General features: G+C 47.0%; 1 protein-coding gene across 3 annotated transcripts in view; it reads left to right on the forward strand.

The window, feature by feature from the left end:
* Positions 1-20,016, forward strand: part of jag2b (jagged canonical Notch ligand 2b) — a 51,184-nt gene that overhangs the window by 11,855 nt on the left and 19,313 nt on the right. For all 3 annotated transcript variants that reach the window (XM_083689482.1, XM_083689483.1, XM_083689484.1), the window contains exons 2-7: positions 7,586-7,640; positions 12,006-12,263; positions 12,937-12,997; positions 17,549-17,679; positions 19,204-19,323; positions 19,842-19,955. In XM_083689482.1, the coding sequence (XP_083545608.1) occupies positions 7,586-7,640; positions 12,006-12,263; positions 12,937-12,997; positions 17,549-17,679; positions 19,204-19,323; positions 19,842-19,955 (739 nt within the window). The remainder of the gene's footprint in view (positions 1-7,585; positions 7,641-12,005; positions 12,264-12,936; positions 12,998-17,548; positions 17,680-19,203; positions 19,324-19,841; positions 19,956-20,016) is intronic.

Here is a 20,016-nt window from a genome sequence, read left to right on the forward strand (position 1 = left end):
ACACACACAGCGAAGCGTGCATGCTGGCCAAGTGCTCTGCGTTTAGCACCACATTTCTTGGCACGCTTTTACAGTATATAGCCAAATTGTTTCACTTTACAGAGGTATGGCTAGACATTAGCACTACCTTATAGTTCCACTTTTTTTCCAGCCACAGAATAGCACTGGAAAAAGCGCTATAGAAATGCAATCCATCATCATCTCAGGACTGGCTCCAAGTCATATCACGAGTATGTTCAAGGTGTCATCTTTTTATAATGTATCTGAGATGTCCGCCGGATGAAATGGAAACCAGTTTTGGAAGTCTTCAGGGTGTGTGTTCGTGGGGGATTGAGCTGGGAGCCTCCCAAGCCCAACGTGTTGTTTCCCAGCCCCCAGGGGGTAAAGAGCACGTCAGCCTCTAAGGGCTTCAGTTTGTCCCTTGCGTCTCCAGGGCCCACAGTACCATACACAAAGCCATTGTCTGCTTTGTGTCTTATGTAGAAGCTTAGCGGGAAAATGGCAATTGTGGTGGTGGTGGAAATGTGAGCCACATCAAGGCCGAGTTGTTAACAGAGGGGTCATGGCATTGTGCGGAGGTTGGGTGTCTCTGAGGGTGTCCAATAACACCAGAACCAGTGTTGGCATCCTACACAGGTCATGCAGGTCTGTGGCTGTAGTATGTCAGTTGGGAGGAGGCTACACCAGGGAATTTGGCAAGATTGGTAGTGCTCAATTTGGGGGTGGCTCTAAAGCTGTGAAACTAATGTACCACAACCACAGCTTTTTGGACTCTGGTGCACCCCACAACAGGCAAGGAACATCATCAAAGACCCTTCCCAACCAGCTTACCAGCTCTTCCAACACCTGCCCGCTGGCTGGCAGACCTTTCAAATCACTGGCTGTTGGGACTGAACCCCACAGCTGAAAGCCACAGCTTCCTTTCCAAAGCCATACAGACACTTCACTTAACTCTCATAACTTAACTCTCATTACTGTACTAGCCCCCTCCCCCCCAACCCTCCCCCGTATTGTCTGTACACTGTATTGTCTGTATTGTCTCATTGATGTTGGTGAACATGGAGCCTGGAACCCCCACCATGCTGGAAACAAATTCCACCAATCTAGGTTGTGTGGCAATAAAAGAGGATCTTGTGTCTTGGTGTGGGTTTCATAGCACCACGAAAAGAGATGGCATGGGTGTGTGTGTGTGTGTGTGTGTGTTTGTGGGTGTGTGTTTTTTACATTTTGAGGAACAAAAGCTCCTGTTACCTTTAGCGTTGTTCGGTCTGATAGGAAAAGGGGGGGACCTGTGAAAGGGGAGCTGACGAAGCCTGACACGCACCCCAAAAACCCTCTGTATGTCAGTACTGGAAGAATGGGGGGCAGTTTTCCGCTCAAGAACAGGGCCTCTACAATGTCTGACATCCATTCACTTTGAAGCAACGCCCCCCCCCCCCCCCCCCACACACACACACACACACACACTTCTCTCTCTGTCATTGCTCCAGCTTAAGATCCAAAGATCTTGTGATCTTCCCTCTGAGGGGGTTTGGCCAGTGGTATTCTTTGACATGTCCTAGTTGACCTAATGCCTGTCTCTTGAAAATCGATTCAGCAGCTGGGCTTTTACTGAGTCTAAGGTTCAAGTTAAAGGGTGTCTTGGGAAGTCAGACTGTGTGAGCCAGTATTTTGTGTGAGTCTTAGTCCCTGTTGGGCTTTGGACACTTCTTAGTTAATGTTGGGTATAGCTGTCCGCCCCGCTGCCCTCATCTAACAGGACAGGTGTAAAAGGACCCATGACGATCAGAGCATATCTCATTGGGTGTCCAATGAAAGCTACTCACTCAACATCGCCAGTGGGGTTGGAGATGGTCATCCAACAGTGGGAGAGTGTTTGAGGGTGAAGTTATCTCCATCCCCTGGGAAAGGGTCTTCTCTTCTAGGCAGAGCGGTGGGATGCATCCCCTTGATTTCTCCCAGAAGGATCCCCTGACTTGAATTGTCCTGAACTGCTCCTCTTGGAAATGATGGAGCATAAAGGGTCCCCCCCCCCCCCCCCACACACACACACACACACACGTGGTCCTCTGTGGTTCAGTTGGTAGAGCATGGCGCTAAGAACGCTTAGGTTGTGGGGTTGACTCCTGCTGGGACCATATATACTGAAATGTATGCACTCACTGCAATGTAAGTCGCTTTGGATAAAAGCATCAGCTAAATGGCATATATATGTACGGTGTACACTAACAGTCACACCAACCTTTAGGATCTTTAGGTCACCTAAGCTGCCGGTGGGTCACAACAACCCCCCCCCCCCCCCCCCCCCTTGTTCCCAGCCTGAGATCAGCTGCTCTACCCATCATTCCCAGGCATTTCCTATTGTCTTTTCTGACCAAATTCCAGCAATGGGAATGTCATACGGTCTCTTGTACAACAAGCAGCTTGCTAAATTAATGTTTAACTGTACAAGCAATGCACAATTTGACACTACATGCTCCTCATGCAAAACAAACAGCGTACAACTGAATGGTCAAGGTCTCCCGTGTTATTAGCCAACCCTGTGTCTGTGCACCAGTATTTTTCTTCTGGCTGGATGCTGTCGTTCAGGTAGGGACCCTGTGACAGTCGCAGCTATGCCCTGCCCGGGTCTGTGTTTGTTGTTGTGTTTGTCTGCTCAATGTTGTGCAGCAGGCTCCATATAGTCCATGGTCCGAAGGCTCCACCGACTTCATGGTTGGTAGAAATTCTCCTGATTGGACCATGTTGATCCTACCCATTCCACCAATCAGCCCAAGCCACATGGACTATAAAAGGCCTGCTGAGTCTGTGTTCTGGAGCTGTGATAGCTCACCACCTTGCTTGTGTTTGCTCGACTCAGAGATCTTGTTTAGTGTATTTAGTGCTCATCCATAGAGAGACATTCGTTGCTATGTGTGTGAGATTTGGAGGAGGTTTAGGTTGTGAGAAACAGGTAAAAGTATTTCACTTTATATATTTGGCTATTCACAAAGTCCCATAGTTTATTGTTAATGTTAGAGACACTAGGGCAAGGGGCGACTGTGGGTTTATGTACTTTTGTTTTGAGACTTGTTTGGTTAGCGAGGTTTTTGGTTTATTGGTATTTACTTTTATTTAGCTCTGATAGGAGCAGGGACTCACTCTTTTTGGAGTCCAGTTTTCTGTTGTGGTTCTTGTTTATTTGTTTCTTTGATTTCCTCAGTGCCCATAGGGAATTTGCCTCCTTTTCGTTGTAGTTTGTAAACATAAAGACATTGAAATTTCCTGGTTAATAAATAACTTTAATTTTTACCCACACCGTTGGGTTTATGTTGCTTCTCTTTTCCCTAGGGTTAGGGTTGGGGTTGGGGTTGGGGTTGGGGTTAGGGTCGTAACAGGCCCCTGGAGTTTTGCCTTCTATATGCCTTCGACTCCTTTGCTGGCACCTGTTTTGATTAGGGGTCTCGAGACCTACACTGAAAGCCTACATCCACCCTCCACCCTCCACCCTCCACCCCACCCCAACTTTTCAACTCCCAGCCCTTTATTTAGGCATTACACTCCAATCATCTTCTCCCACCAGCCCAACCCCCCCCCCCCCCCTGGTGTGGGAACCTGCACCCCCTTCTCCTTCCTCTCCCAGCCCCCCCCCCCCCCCCCCCCATTGGAGTGAATGCCTAAATTAATGCGTTCTGCACTACTCACACACACACACACACACACACACACACCTTCCTCAGTGTCCCCCAATACCATTTGAGAGGGGGAACTTGCTTTTGTAAATTCTGTAATCCTGTAGGGGCAGGAGATTGCATGTGGCGGACCAAAACGCTCCTGCACAGCAACGTAGTAGCTCAGAGTCTGTATTAAGACCTAGACATCAGCAGCAGCAGCAGCAGCAGCAGCAGCAGCAGCAGCAGCCATGGCCTAGGGAGCAGTAATGCAGGTAGACGTGACGCTGTAAAAACATGCCCTTCTCATCTACTCTGTACAGCTATGCTACTATCACCGAACAACACCTTTATAAGTTTGTGTATACGTTTGTGTATTTGTTTGCACATGGCACCCGCGTGTGGTAGTAAATTGAACGGGTGGATGGGTGGGTGGGTGGGTGGGGGGGGGGGGGGGGGGGGGGGAAATGCTCCTTGGAATGCGCTGTGTGCTGTGGGGGGGGGGGGGGGTAGGCTCCAGAGTTGGAGACTAAGGTCTTTGTTCAGTGGTCACCCCCCTCCCTCCCTCCCCCACTCCCCTTTATCCCCCATCCGTCCATCTCCAACCATTTGGGCAGCTGTCACTTAATCCAGCTAATCACTGGAGTGGGCTGTGTGGGAAACAACACTGGCCCTCTCCCAGGGCTACTGACATGGACGCTCCGAAAGGACACACACACACACACACACACACACACTGATGTACACACATTTAAATTCAAACACGCTTACTCCCAAATACACAAACCTGCATGCATACACACACACACACACACACACACAGCTGAACTGTATACATGCAAAAGCAAACACAATTTGTGCCAGTCACCCCCCCCTTCCCCCTCCCCCCACTTTGCTTGCATCATATCATGCTTAGAGATGGAGATCAGAGATTCTTGTTCCTGCATTTACACACACACACACACACACACACACACACACACACACGCTGCAGACATCCAAACATCCCCATCCACAGATGCTCAGCATTTGAGACCCCCTCTAATGCATACACTCACACAGGCCCCTCTCTCACGCATGGACACACACACACACACACACACACTCAGACAGGGGCAGCCGGCCTATGGGGGGGGGGGGCGGGATGGGCGGAAAGGTCAGAAGGCGCACTGCATGTCGTGGGATGATCCACGTTCATGTCAAATAATCCATCTTTGGTGAGGCCGCATCTGTTGTGCGTCTGCAATCGGACCAGTGGGAGGGTGACAGCACCGCCGCCGTAGTACAGCACCCCAGCCCACCCCCCCCACCCCCACCCCCACCCTCGTCCCGACGAGACAACCCACTTAATCCCACAGACCAGCAGTGGCCAGCCAGCCTGCCTGTAGGTCCCCCAGATCAACAACACACACACACACACACACGTGACCACTGCCTCCCTCCCTCCTCATCCTCCTCTGTCTTTCACTGTCCCTTTTCCTCCATGCCTGCCCTCACCTCTACCCTGGCACTGTGCTCTAGCACTTTGCCCAAACATCGGTGACATACTGTCATTGTCCAGGTCGGAAGGTCTTGACCGCCTATGACAAGTGAATTTGACAGTCGTGATGTAAAAATGTTATTTAGGTCAGCTGGTGCCCTGCAGACAGCTGTATGGATTACCCTCCAGCGATGGTTAATAGTCTGTTGTGTTATGACGGTGGTTGTAGTGGTGTGTGTGTGTGTGTGTTTGGTTTTGACTACGTAAGCTGGCGTAAGCAGTTCAGGCGGCATATAACCTTTGTTACATCACACTGAGTTTATTGATGAATGATGTATTACTCCCTTTTGCTTTACTTCATTGCCTAATGCCTACGGTTGGATTAATAATGATGTGTACAAAATGCACACATTCTTGCACTCTCTTGCACACACACTCCCAAGTGCATTCACTGACGTATGAGCACAACATCAAGGTACTTTCCCTCCCTCCCTCCCTCCCTCCCTCCCTCCCTCATTCCTTCCCTTCTTCCCTAATATCTGATGGTGGTTGAATAGTGGGCCAGTGGTTATTAGGTACAGCCAGACATTGCAGCGGTGGTCTACCTCAGTGTGAAGTGCTGCCGAAAGCCACCACAAGGTGGTGAAGGATCTTTGAAAAGAGAATAAGTTTGCCTTATCAGCCTGATTGGCAAAATCAAGTTTATTATAGCAGCTCATGAATTGCAGTGATGAGTGGAAGTGGTTTAAATAGTAGGTTATTTTAACAAGGACCAAGCAAGGGGACCAACTCTACTCTCATACTGGCATCACGCATTCTCTCACGGCGCAGAGAAGCGGGGGAAATGTTTTAGCGCAATCTGACATGAATGAGCCCGAGTCAGCTTTAATAATGTAACGTTAATTACAGAATGAAGATTTTCATGTGAGACAGGAGTAAGGATTTGGGGTTTCAGTGGGATTGAGACTGGATAGAAAAGTAGCCTACAGTTGTTATCAGGGATTGTTTTCAAAAGAAGCCCCATCAGGCATTTACCCTCCTGTCCCATCCTGTATCTCGCCATCTAGGGGTTGTTGCCTCTTCATGGCCATGTTGTGGTGTCAATCAATAATCAGTTTATTTTTGTAAACCGAAGGAGCTGTTGGCGTTCTGTCCCACAGAGTCTGGCATCTATCCTGACCCAGCTCTCCCACATTATGTGTGCTGTAAAGCTGATGATTTACATGTGTGATTATTTGGTTTGTGTGGATGGACTGAATATCGATTTTAGTTTGAATGAATACGATATTGATTTAATAAGTGATACAAAAAACGGGTCATTCTGTTATCAAATTAGCCTAATCGCTGCTCACAGGCAGCTCAGTTCTTTTTGAGCCTAAAACCGCGACAATTGGCCCAAAGGTGTCATCTGAAAAAGGTTGTACTCTCCTCTTGCTTAGAGCGTTATATATGGAGATGCAGAGACGTGTAAATGTTTTAAGAATTTACTGAAGACACCACCTGTGTTCCAGAATGCGTTCTTGCACTCTGTCTAGAGCATATCCGTACTTGGAACACAGCCTTTTAGCCCGTGAGATGCACAGTATTGTTGATATAGGCCTATGGGTGTGGATGTCGGACTGATCATGGAAAGATCTGTATAGACGTTGTCACAAAGACTTTTACATTCTGTTGCTTTACATTTTGTTCTTCACCAATTTCTCTCGGGTCTGTGATAAGCAACGAATTACAATATATGGCTGGAGTGGGGGAAGGTGAGCGAATTGTGATTAAATAAAATGGAAGTCAGAAAAAAATAGCTTATCATGTGGCTCGGTCTCTCTCTCTCTCTCTCTCTCTCTCTCTTTCTCTCTCTGTCTCTCTCTCTCTCTCTCTCTTTCTCTCTCTGTGTCTCTCTCTCTTATTCTCAGCATCATTGGTGTAGGAGACCAGGGAGTCGTGCAAGCGCGAGTAGAGGCTGGTTAATCAATCCTGTAGCATCCTCCTCCTCTCCTCTCCTCTTCCTCCCTATCTATTTGTATTTGGGCCTGACCCTGTTTCCGCTACCCGCAGTTAGACCTCTCTGCATGTTGTAAAGTTGGATTGGTGTGAATAGCTTAAAAGTTGGAGGAGCTGGTGGTTATATTATACATATATATATATATATATATATATATATATATATATATATATATATATATATATATATATATATATATATATTATAAAACATATTATTAAATATAGATATACGAATAGCAAGAGTTGGACTTGCTTGAAGCAAGCCCACCCAATAAGTATGTCAAAGAACAATAGTTGGACTTGCTGAAGCATGCCCACTAATAAACAGAAATTTGCATTGAAACGTGTGTAATAGTATATGTGTGACTTGTACAATGACGTGTTTTGAGTGTAGTCTTGAATATGACGGACTGATTTGACTCTGTCTCTCTGTCCCCCCTCTCTCTCCCCTCAGCGGGCATACACCCTCATCGTAGAAGCCTGGGACTGGGACAACAACACACGCAACAGTGAGTACAAGCACACAACTTGCCTCTGCTGTGACCACCATCACTGCGGAGGGACATTGGGGTGGGGAAGTGGGTCAATCCAGGAAGCAATTTTGCACAAGGAGGTACATTAACATACATATTCATATTAATTTTCTGAATGGACTGGATTGACATTGTATTGATCTCTCCTGCCCAGTGAGTAAGATAAGGGGTGTGTGTGCGTTTGTGCGCGTGCAGAGTTAGAAATGGTACCATTCCATTCCATGCATTACAATGAGCCCGTCCTCCAATCTCTACCTCCACCAGCCTCCCCTGGTATGCATAATTGTCTGTATGTTGCAACTTCATCATCGCTGGAAATGCCCTGGCTTGCTGTGAATGAAACACCTGGCTTTCATGCTTTAGGGTTCACACTTTTTCATCCTAATAAATCTTAATTTGTGTGACTTAAGGGTCCACATGCCACTTTCAACTCCCTAACCACAAATCAGGAAGATGTAGTATATTGGGACATTTTGGCTTTTTAATTCTTGTCCTGGAACATTCCAGAGACAGTGTGGATGGTGTATCCTTGAGGCAGAAGTCAGTCAACCAGACAACACACGTAGGCTGCGCACCTCACAGGGTGTGAACCTGATGAGGATCTGTAGCCGTGGAAAAATACTGGTCCATAAAATCGCTGCAGAGCAAACCTAGGTAGAAAAGTAATTTCAAATACTTGTGGTTGTTGTGGTTGATCTAACTTCAAAAGGTGTGTCAGTTTTGAACACGATGAACTCCTCCTATACAGCAGAAACATTCTGATTGAATCTGCCATGCAGTTTGCCTTTGATGTCTGCATTGATTGATTGACTGATTGAATTTCAACCTTACGGCATGGAATGCCCAGGCCCATCTTTTAAGGTTCCAAAGCCTAGAACTTGGAAAAGGAGGAGGGATGGGATGAAAAGGAGGGGAGATGGGATGAAAAGGAGGAGGGATGGGATGAAAAGGAGAGGGATGGGATGCGTGGGAGCCTCGATCTGAGGTCCTGCCTGCTCCGTGCGCCATCACTCCGTGCCCAGCTGTATCCTGTTTTCCTGCGGCCCGTCCGTTGGGTGGGCTACTGTTGGGAGGAAGAGGGCCGATGGAGGAATGTAACGTATGTGAGAGGAGAAGGACGCTTGGGGTGTGTGTGTTTGTTTGTGTCACTTCGATCTGCCGATGCAATCTGAGGGATGACTGTCTTTTGCCCTGCCTGTGTGTTACTACTGGATGTGTGGGTATTACTCCCATTAGATCTCCCAAATGCCAAAACACATTTCTATGGCGTGAAGTCGTTGCGTCCTGTTTTTAGATCAAAGGTACGTACCACAAATCTAAAGCAGATGTAGAAGCATTATGTATTACAGTGCACATTGCCATGGGTGCCACTACACTTTGTCCAAACTGTCATAGCGAGATAAGAGATTAAGATATAAGAGATATCAAAGAAGACTGCACTGTGGAAGTGAAGTCTAGTGTAACTTGTATCACCAATGAATGTTGTGTGTTATTCGGTCAGTGGTAGGTACTTTGCATGGTAAAGCAAAACAATTTTTTTAAGATGTGGGATGCAATGACAGCACATTTTGAACACTACCTATGTGTTATGACATGCAACGTCCTAAAGGCGAACTCCAGCGGTACTTTCACATTTGGCAGAAATGCGTTCCAGAACAGAAAGGTAGGATTCCTTTGGAACAAATCCCACATCACTCCTACTCCAACCACTAGTAGAGGCAAGTCATCTTATTCATCAAACCCAGACTTTCCGCCATAGGAGACAGTCTGAGATTTGGAACTTTACGCCAACATTTATACCTATTTCCACTCAAATTCTTTCTTTAAAAAAAGAATCATGTGTCCTGCACAGCCGAAAGACTCTGCATCGTCACCAAAGCCCAGCTCCAGCTCACTACCATCTGAGATTGGCTGCCCCTCTACCACAAACAACCCCAATGCAGCAAAACACAGCAGTTGTGCCCCCCTGTGAGTGCAGAGTAGGCATAACAACAGCGCCTAGCCAGGGAGGTTTTAAACTAAATTAATTAATGATAATGCACCATGTCACAAAGTAAAAGTCTCAAACTGGTTTCATGATCATGAGTTCGGTGGCCTTCCTAGTCACCGGATCTGAATCCAATAGAACATCTTTGGGATGTGGTAGAACAGAAGATTCACAGATTGAAAGTGCACCTGAAAAATCGGCAGGAATTGCATGATACCATCATGTCAACATGGACCAGAATCTAAAAGGAATGTTTCCAACATGTTATGGAATCAATGCCACGAAGAACTGAGGCTGTTTTGAGAGCAAAGGGAGGCCCTACCCTACCTTACCCTAAAGTGCTCGGTGAGTGTATGTCTCGTCTTGCAATTCTGTGATGTCTTTCCCTCAGGGGATCTTATCTGTTGGTTTGGTTTGAGTTTCTTGACATCGAAAGATAATGCGATTTGCGTATATTCCTGTCTGTATTGAAGTGGTGTAGGTACAAACTCAAAGTGCATGAAGTATGCCCTGCTGCATTTGCGGCGAACGTGTAGAAACTTCTTCCGAGCTGAGTTAAATAGAACCCTGTCCGAGGCTTAACTCGAGCTGCGTGTGCCTGTGCCTGTGACTGTGTGGACTGTGTGAGACCAACTGCTTTCAGATAGTGTACGTCTTGCCTCGGTGCCGGAGGGAGACGAAGACCGATGTTTTGCATTTGTCTGCGCAGCGTGTCTGTATGCGTGTGGGAATGTCCACCCTCCAGCGTCACGTCCTCCCAGCCCGGGGCCTCAGGAAAGGGCCCTGGCTGTTTCCGTTGTGTTTATCAAGCAGGAAGTGTCGTGAACGGCTCCGTGTTTAGACACTGAACAGTGTGGCCAAGCTCTCTGGCCCAGACCCATTGTTCTCTATCTTGCAGGGGTTTATATCTGTTATTGTTGCTTAATTCGTCTGACATTGTCAGAGCTTGCAGAGGAAGGTGTGTGCGTGTGCGTGTGCGTGTGTTGGAGAGAGAGGGAGCGAGAGAGAAAGAGGAGAGAGAAATGAAGACCTTGTGTTTTACTACGGGTGTGTCTGTGTGTTACACACACACACACACACACACATAAAAGCAAACCATTTGTGTGTGTGTTTGGTATTGCAAGGAAGGGGGTTGTAGCCTGGACCAGTGGGGCAGAGGAAATCGCACACCCCCTATTTCCACTGCGATTGTTTGTCTCCGATCCCACTGTGATAAAGATTGCTTTCTTTGTTGGTGCTGCTGGAGCAGCGGGCCGCAGAGGAGGAAAATGGAATGGTTAATGTGAGCGTTGGTGTGCTACGGGGCGCTGCGTCCTCAGACGCCAATGCCCTTGTGGATGCAGAGACCGTAGCTGCATTGGCATAAAGCACCAGGGATAAAAAAAAAAAGACATTTTAATTTTGCTGTGAATTGTGTACTTCAAATTCATGTAGTTTTTTTTTTTTCCCCCAGCACACCCATACATACATACACACACACACACACACACACCATCCGACGAAAGATAGCTTGACCACTCCACTGAGGAGGAGACCCAGTCATAGCATGTTGTAAGCACCCCCTTGTCAGATTGCAGGACAGTGAGAGATGTTTGCTGTGTGTGTGTGTGTGTGTGTGGTAGTATAGAGTTAAAGTATAGACCCTGGTCAACTAATATCAACACTTTCAAAAAGATCTGCCTCATGAGGATCGAGAATAATGAAAGTCAATAAACCTATAGGTAGACCTAGCAAAGACTTATAGTGTTTTTATCGATATTTTTATATATATTTAGATTTTAAATATAGATTTAATTTATGAACGAGTGAGTGATTTAAACTGGTCATTCTGTTACCACACCAGTAACAGAATAACCAAATCAAGTCGTGAACAGAATTACTGAAATTGAATTGGCTACATTCACTTATTGTACAGGTTGTACAGAACCTCAAAGGGTCCTTTGGCTGTCCCTGTGGGAATCATTTTGGGTTCCATTGTAGAACTCTTTTCACAGAGGGTTCTACATGGAACTTAAAAGGGTTCCGAAAGGGTTCTTCCACAGGGCAGCCGAAAAACAGTGGGAAATCATGAAGTAGTAGTTACAAATCACTGCATCAACATCCTCACCAAGCACTGTCAACATCCTCATCTCATGCTCCAGTGAACGGAGACTTCATTGTTGTTGAGTACAGTGGGGAAAGCAAAGCCAGCAAGTCATACAAATATGGAGTGCAAGTGGTGTGGTATCCCTAAGACAAGTTCTTTAGGATTGCCACCAAAACGGTTAAACTTTTGCATTTAATTTCTAATCACTCCAGCGGCCATCTTGTAATGTTTTAGTTTTTTTTATCATTCGTTTTCCCCCCTTTTTTAGATGACGAGGAGCTCCTGATTGAGCGAAGCATCCACACAGGGATGATCAACCCCGGGGACCACTGGCAGACCATCCCCCACGACGGACCCGTTGCTCGACTGGAATACCGCATCCGTGTCAAGTGCGACGAGAACTATTACGGCAGCAAGTGCAACAAGCAGTGCCGGCCGCGTGACGACTACTTTGGCCACTACCGCTGCGAGCACTCAGGCAACCGGGTGTGTCTGGGGGGCTGGATGGGCCAGGACTGCACCACGGGTGAGTCGGTGACGTTTGGCATCTTGGGTGTGTTAGCTCCTTAGCACCGTGGCTCTCTAGGACCGGAGATGGAGAACCCTGGTGTCAATGGTGAACATTCCACCTTGCCTATTACAGAGAAAGGGGTATGAGTTCTTGGCAGGCTAGTAGACTTGGAGCTCTTCAGTTTCAGAGTGCTGTAGGTATAAACATTGGCATAATAAAAGCCTTGCTCCCCTGCTTGATGACAAATGAGCTCCTGCTCCCTCTTCTCCCTGGGGTCCTGTGTGTCCAGCCCATGTGATCAGTTGGTAGACTAGACACTCCTCTTCCTCAACTCTGCTGCTGACATGTGAACCACTGATGATGCTGCTGCTGTTTCCATATTCGGTATTGCAGTTTTCTTTGTGGCAGTATGAAACAGTTGGGTGTGAGCTCGGCTGTCTACTAAATCGCAGGACTGACCGCAGAAGACACAGGGTTAGAGGAGGAGGGTGTAGTTAGGGGGTGGGTGAGTTTTGGAAGTGTGAATCCTAGGCTGTGAAGTTCTCTGTTGTGTCACTGGGGCACAATGAATTCTCACATCTCGTCACACAAGCCTCTCTTCTCCCCCTCTCCTTCTCCCCCTCTCCTTCTCCCCCTCTCCTTCTCTCTTCCTCTTTTCTTTTTCTTTTTTTCCCCTTCTCTTTCTCAGCAATCTGCAAACAAGGCTGCAACCTGTTACATGGAGGCTGCTTAGTCCCAGGGGAATGCAAGTAAGTTAAACATCTCTTGGATATTGACAGTAATTGTTTCAACGGCGAATGCTCACAATCCACTCAGATTAATTTGGTACTTCATGGAGACCTTGTTCACAAACTGCAAGGAAACTGAAAGACTAATGGTCAATGAATCAGGAATAAAGTTGTCGAGACCAGTTGTCAAACGTGAATCGATAGTATTTTTGTGGTAGCTAGCAGTGGACCATACATTGGACAATACTAACCCTAACCCTAAATAAGACTATTCTGAACCTCTATTGTTCATACCAGCAGCATTTGGAATATGGTGACAGGAAGCTAAGAGCCTGCCTGCTATTCATCAAACTACTCTGGCTTTACTCTTGACCCGATAGGTAGGAGATAGAGATTTCTTATTGTAACTGTTTATTGTTTGTTTTAGTTTTTCCTGTATTGTGGTTTTCATTTACAATTTAAATAATTATTTCCATCATTATAGCCATTTGTCATTATTTTCCTATTGTTTTGTTTTTTAGCTTTCTGGTATTGTTTATGATGGGGCTGTCCCCAACTAAAAACCGTGGTCGATTGACGACAACATTTTTTAACCAGTGATTTTTACCACTGCTTCTAGTTACTGCACCAACTATCAACTCACTGACTAGCTAAGTGGATGGCTTGCATTACAGTTCAGCTAAAAGCAAGCTAACACACTCTGAACTGTGAACACAGCCAGCTAGATCACTTTTTTTCAACGAATTCCCCCTCTCCGGAAAGATACTTCTGCTCAGAACGCTTGACTAAAAAACCAGTCAACTAAATGGGGTCAGCCTGGTCTGCAACATCGGTTGCTTTGGCAATGTAAACATTAGGTATTCATGCTCATGAATCCCATTGAATTGAGAGACAGGAGAGGTTGAGGTCCAGGGAAGGAAAGGGGTAGAGAGAGGGATGAGGAGAGAAACACCTCCCTGACAGCACTTCCCTTGAAGCCTTGTCGGTTCAGGAGGAAAGGCCAACGGCACGCCGCTTGTATTTTTAGCAACAAGTCTCCTCCGGAATACCAAATATCCTGCTAACTCCCCACGACCCTGGCGGAAGAAATAAGTTATCAATGTTATATTTGACTGATAAAAAAAACGTGCTGAGGAACGTTGCATTCCAGCCCCCCCCCCCAATCCCCCTTGCATCATAAGCTGAGGCCGGTATAGACACAGAGAGCCTGGTGTGTTTGATGTCTTTATTTTTAAGAGAGGAAATTACACAATGTCCTGTCATCATCACCTAAAATTCCCCCTCCTCCTCCTTCCACCCCACTTCAATCCCCCCCTCCACCCCTGTTCTACAGGATGGACTGATGCACTTCCCTGCTGTCATCGGGAAGGGCGCCTTGTGTGCGTGCAAAACATGGGGGCGGTAGCCAACCGTCTTGTTAGGTAGACCATCCACCGGCTAGTCTTGTTAGGCAGACCATCCACCGGCTAGTCTTGTTAGGTAGACCATCCACCGGCTAGTCTTGTTAGGTAGACCATCCCACCGGCTAGTCTTGTTAGGTAGACCATCCACCGGCTAGTCTCGTTAGGCAGAGAGACCACCGGCTAGTCTGTTTAGGCAGAGAGACCACCTATACTGTTCTGAGTTGGATGGCAGGCCCTCACTCCCATTGGTAACCAATCAATGTCAGGAGCTCACCATAACTGTTGTGCGAGGCATCTCCGAGGCGGGCCCTGGCTGTACGGCACAATGGGAAGTTCCAGAGGAATGCAGCCTAGCCGTTCTAGCAGCACCGTCCTTGTGGGTACATGTCCTAGCCCAGGAGGGGGCGAGGCGATGGCCTAACTTGCCCTGACACATTATCAAATTGCCAAGCTCACTATTGCAGTGTGATGCGGTATCCATAACTCTCCCAGTGTTTTGTAACCTCTGGCAAATCATGGGCCGATGCTGCTGAGGCTGGAATTCAGCCTGGGTGCACACTCCAAGCCGTACGTGACTTCATGTGGTAATAGCAAAATGGTGGCCTGACAACATGAGGACTGAGTGTGTGCTTTAAGAGTAAATAAACACACAATGCCTTAAGTCTCCTCCTCAACAAATTAAATGCATGTTCAATAGGATCTAAATCTAGAGATTGAGTTGGCCAGTCAACTAGTTGTCCTTAGTTGCTATGGCAGTATGTTTTGGGTCATTGTCCTGCTGTATGATGAAGCGCCGTCCAATGAGTTTGTAGGCATTTTCTTGTACTTGTGCTGACAAGATGTGTCTGAACACTTCAGAATTCATCCTGCTGCTGCTGTCAGCAGTAACATTATCAATTAAGACAAGTGAGCCAGTTCTAGTGGCAGCTATACATGTCCAAGCCATAACACCCCCTCCACCATATTTCACACATGAGGTGGTATACTGTGGATATTGGGCAGTTCCTTTCTCCACACTTTACTCTTGCAATCACTCTGGTACCTGTTAGTCTTTGTCTCATCTGACCACAATACCTTTTTCCAGAACTTTGCAGGCTCTTTTTTAGGTACCTTTTTAGCAAACCGTAATCTGGCCATTCTGTTTTTGTGGCTAACTAGTGGTTTGCTTCTTACAGTGTAGCCTCTGTAGTTCTGCTGGTGAAGTCTTCTGTGGAGGGTAGTCTCTGACACATTGATGCCTACTTCCTGGAGAGTGTTTGTGATCTTTCGGACAGATGTTTTGGGGGGTTTTCTTAGTCATGGTGAGCATTCTTCCATCATCCACTGTAGAAGTCTTTCTTGGCCTACCAGGCCATTTGTGATTTCTAATGATGTTCCAAACTGTTGATTTTTCTAGGTTTAAGGTCTTTGCCTATGTTACTGAGTTTTGTGATATTTCAGCCTCATCTCTTTGGTCCTTATGTTGACAGACCAATAGCAGACTCCAAAGCCAAACGTAAAGCCTAGAATCAATACTAGACATTGACATTATGACTGCACAAATGATGTGACAGAACACACCTGACGACCCAGAAACACCTGTCAAGCCTATTGTCCCATCACTTTTGGTACCCTGAAATAGGGGGACTATACAAGTGTTGTAATATCCGAATGGTGAAACCAATATGTACACAAATGCCATAAAATCAAAGCTGAGAATCTCTACTTTAACCTCATAGTAATTGTTTGATTTCAAATCCAAACTTTTGGAGTGTAGAGCCAAAATATTCTTTTTTTTTTTTCCAAACTTACTTTCGTCTAGAAGTATGCTCCAAGCTAACAGCTGAGCTCTAACCTGAAGTCTTGGCCATTTCTGAAAGCAAATTGATTTAAACAAAAGATTGATTGGCAAAAATCTCAAAGACAAAGTGATTGGTGATGGGGATGCCAGCTCTCTGGATAGCGAGAGGGTCCCATCATTGGACACATTTCGGGAACGGGTTCAACCTGCCTGAAAACATATGTCACTGGCGAGTTTGTTGTCTCCTCGACTAGTGCCGTGGAGTAGCATACACTTACAGGACCAGAAGGTTCATTGATCATTTCTTGATGGAAAAAAAACAATAGCCAATTCTCAGGTATCTGGTTTGCTTCTGACATTAGCATTACTGCTAGGACCTTTTTCAACCGAGCCCCTCCTCTACGGTGGCAGTTTGGACGTGCCGGCCAGTGCTGTAGGAGAGGGAGGGCTCAAAATAGCCCCCCGTCGTTCGAAACTGACAAGACAGCTGAGCTGATGACTCCACCACCACTGGCCTTGGAATAGCGAGACGCTGCTGTGGACAAACACACACGCATACAAGCATACTCTTACACGCACGCACGTACATACATACATACATACATACCTACACACAGACACACACACATGTATGTACATACATACATACATACTTACATACATGCACACATTCATACACACACACACAAACATACTCAGACACATGAACACACTCACATGGAGACCCATTGCCATGAACTCTTGGAACCGCCACAACACCGTGGTAGCCCCCCTCCTCCTCTCCTTCCTGTCCGCCCTGCACAGGAGCCCCATGGAAGTATTCTTAACCCCTCATGCCCTGGAATGTCCCCCTCTACTAAGATTAGTTGGCAGGAGGCCTTGAGATGGATGGATGGATCTACTGCATGGATGGATGTGTCCACTGTCTGTGACATTCAGCCGTAAAACTGACTCAGGCTTGCTGTCGTATAAATCCAACTGTATGCGTCAATCCAGCTAATTATACGAGACTTAATTGCAAATTCATGTGTAAAATGCAGTTAGCACCATCCAGTCTGAGTGCCTATATCTCTGTTCTTCATTTTGGATTGAGGCGTACAGCTGGGAGAGGTCGACTCATCTCGACCTGTGGAACTTTTTAGGTCTACTCTCTCACCCAATACCAAACCAAACCTACAGCAGTTGTCTTGGTCAGAAGGTTGGGTAGGTGTAAGCCATCCAGGAATATCAGAGGGCAAAATATTAGCATTCCATTATTGACTACACCTATCCAATCCCCTCGGATCTACAGTACACAGATGCCTTGGTGGTTGTGGTTAGGGGGTTCTGGACCGAGCGGCGTGGGCTGACTCTGCCGGTTGTTGACCCGGCCGGCTGTGTGTTTGGCAGGTGCAACTACGGCTGGGAGGGCCAGTTCTGTGACGAGTGTACTCCCTACCCCGGCTGTGTCCACGGGACCTGCGTCACCCCCTGGCAGTGCAGCTGTGAGAGAAACTGGGGGGGCCTGCTGTGTGATAAAGGTAAGAACACAGACGCACGCACGCACAAACCTGTGAAGAATTTCTTTGTGATGTCATCCAGCTCCCTGCATCCCGGTACATATGACACACTTTGAAAGTGGAAAAGAATATGTTCTTGTAGCATATGTTTACACTAACATATACTAACATACATACACTAACATATATGTTTACAACTAACATATATATAGGATCATCAATGACGACCCCTCCAGTGCCCCCCTCAAGTCACTCACACACTCACTGACATCATAACACATACGCACACACATAATTACCCATTGCAGACTCATCTTTCACTGTAAATAACTATACTGACAACCTGTCAATGCCATTGTATATAGTCATTCCATTGTGTACATTGCTTACATTGCTGTTTGTACTGCTGTTTATATTCTATTCATTTTAAATTTATTGTTTGCACTCCTCTGTGGCACTGTCACTTTTGCATTTCACTGCATACTTGTATGCATGTGACAAATAAAGAATCTTGAACCTTGAATCACATCCTTGCAAATATGAAATAAGCTCACTAACCACTTCATTAGGAACAGAATCACAGAATCTCAAAGGAATGTTTCCAACATCTTGTGGAATCAATGCCACAAAGACTTGAGGCTGTATTGAGAGCAAAGGGAGGCCCTACCCAGTATTAGTATAGTGTTCCTAATAAAGGGAGGCCCAACCCAGTATTAGTATAGTGTTCCTAATAAAGAGCAAAGGGAGGCCTTACCCAGTATTAGTATAGTGTTCCTAATAAAGGGAGGCCCTACCCAGTATTAGTATAGTGTTCCTAATAAAGTGTTCGGTGAGTGTATATGAATAACCATGCCCAATACGTTTCCCGTCCCGAGTAGAAATATTCACCTCAGCAGTAGGCAGAGGGCAAGATCTAGAGAAATGTTTTGTCTTGCACTATGACTTATCCCTAAGTGACCAGGTGTTGTTTTGCTTCCTGTACTTTGGACAACTGATTTGCAATCAGTCGTTTGGTCTGAGTGTGTGAGCCTCTGTAGCGCCAGGCCTTGCTTCACAGCCGCACGGTGGTAGAGAGTGGATATGGATACGGTGTGGGCCCTTGCGATTGGAGTGGCTGTAGGGACACCTGATCCTCCAGTGGTTCCCCGTCACTGAGGGCTTTTTGGGGATGAGCGGATGCCCGGAGGTCCCTGGCGAGGAATGGATCCTTTGTTATTTATTTACTAGCCCTTTGGCCAGCGGGCCTGTTGTGATATGCAGCGCTCGCAGAAGCATGCAGGGTGATGGCTAGCAGAGTGCATTTAGGCACTCGGGTATCTAAGCTAACGGTCGCTATACCTGACTGACTATATATGAAGCCTCAGAACAGAGAACGAGGGAGGGGTGTGTGGGGTGGAAGGGGTGTGGGTGAAGTGGGGGGGGGGGGGGGGGGGGGGGAGAGAGAGTTTTCAAATTCACACATGACGACAGGGGGAGTAATCTAGCTGTGGCTATGTGCACTTGCTAACGTGTGTGTGTGTGTGTGTGTGTGTGTGCCCTGTCCAGACCTGAACTACTGCGGCAGACACCAGCCGTGCGTGAACGGAGGCACCTGTATGAACACGGAGCCGGACCAGTACCACTGTGCCTGTCCTGACGGCTACTCTGGCAAGACCTGCCACATAGGTGAGAGGAGCGCACTGTCCCACGCTGTCCCACACTGTCCCAAATGCCCACGCTGTCCCACACTGTCCCAAACGCCCAGGTTGATTTCAGCTCGACTCAGTCACCCATGTCCCCTCGCTCCTCCAGGGTTCACAGACAGGACCGGATAGGTTTGGTGTAGAGAGGAGCAGACTCACCTCTCTCTCAAAGGCCCAGATCTATTTGGTCCTCTTGCCACCTCTTGACAGTTTCATACTTATCTTGCCATTCACAGAGTACTGAGAGAACCTGGCTTGCAAACCTGTCATCTGAGAGGGGCAGAAGGGGGTAGAAGCTAGTCTCAATTTACCCTAGCCTTGATATCTTGAGATGCTCCACTGACAGATATATCATAACACTTGACCAGGATTCGGGACCTGTCCGTATATATCAATCCAAAACAAAAGGCAGTCACTTTCTAGATCGTGAATTGATTGAACTCATGACTTTACGGTGTGTGTGTATATGAAAGTGTTTGTGTGTGTTTAACGTGTTCCCAGTCGAGCACGCCTGTATGTCCGACCCGTGTGCCAACGGGGGGGTGTGTCACGAGGTCCTGTCCGGGTTCGAGTGCCACTGCCCGCCAGGCTGGGATAGGCCCATCTGCGCAAATGGTAAGAATCCCCCCCCCCCCCCCCCACACACACACACACACACACAATCTTCCCATGATCC

Source organism: Argentina silus (assembly GCF_951799395.1).
Source record: "Argentina silus genome assembly, chromosome: 17".
In the NCBI taxonomy this organism is placed as follows: Eukaryota; Metazoa; Chordata; class Actinopteri; order Argentiniformes; family Argentinidae; genus Argentina; species Argentina silus.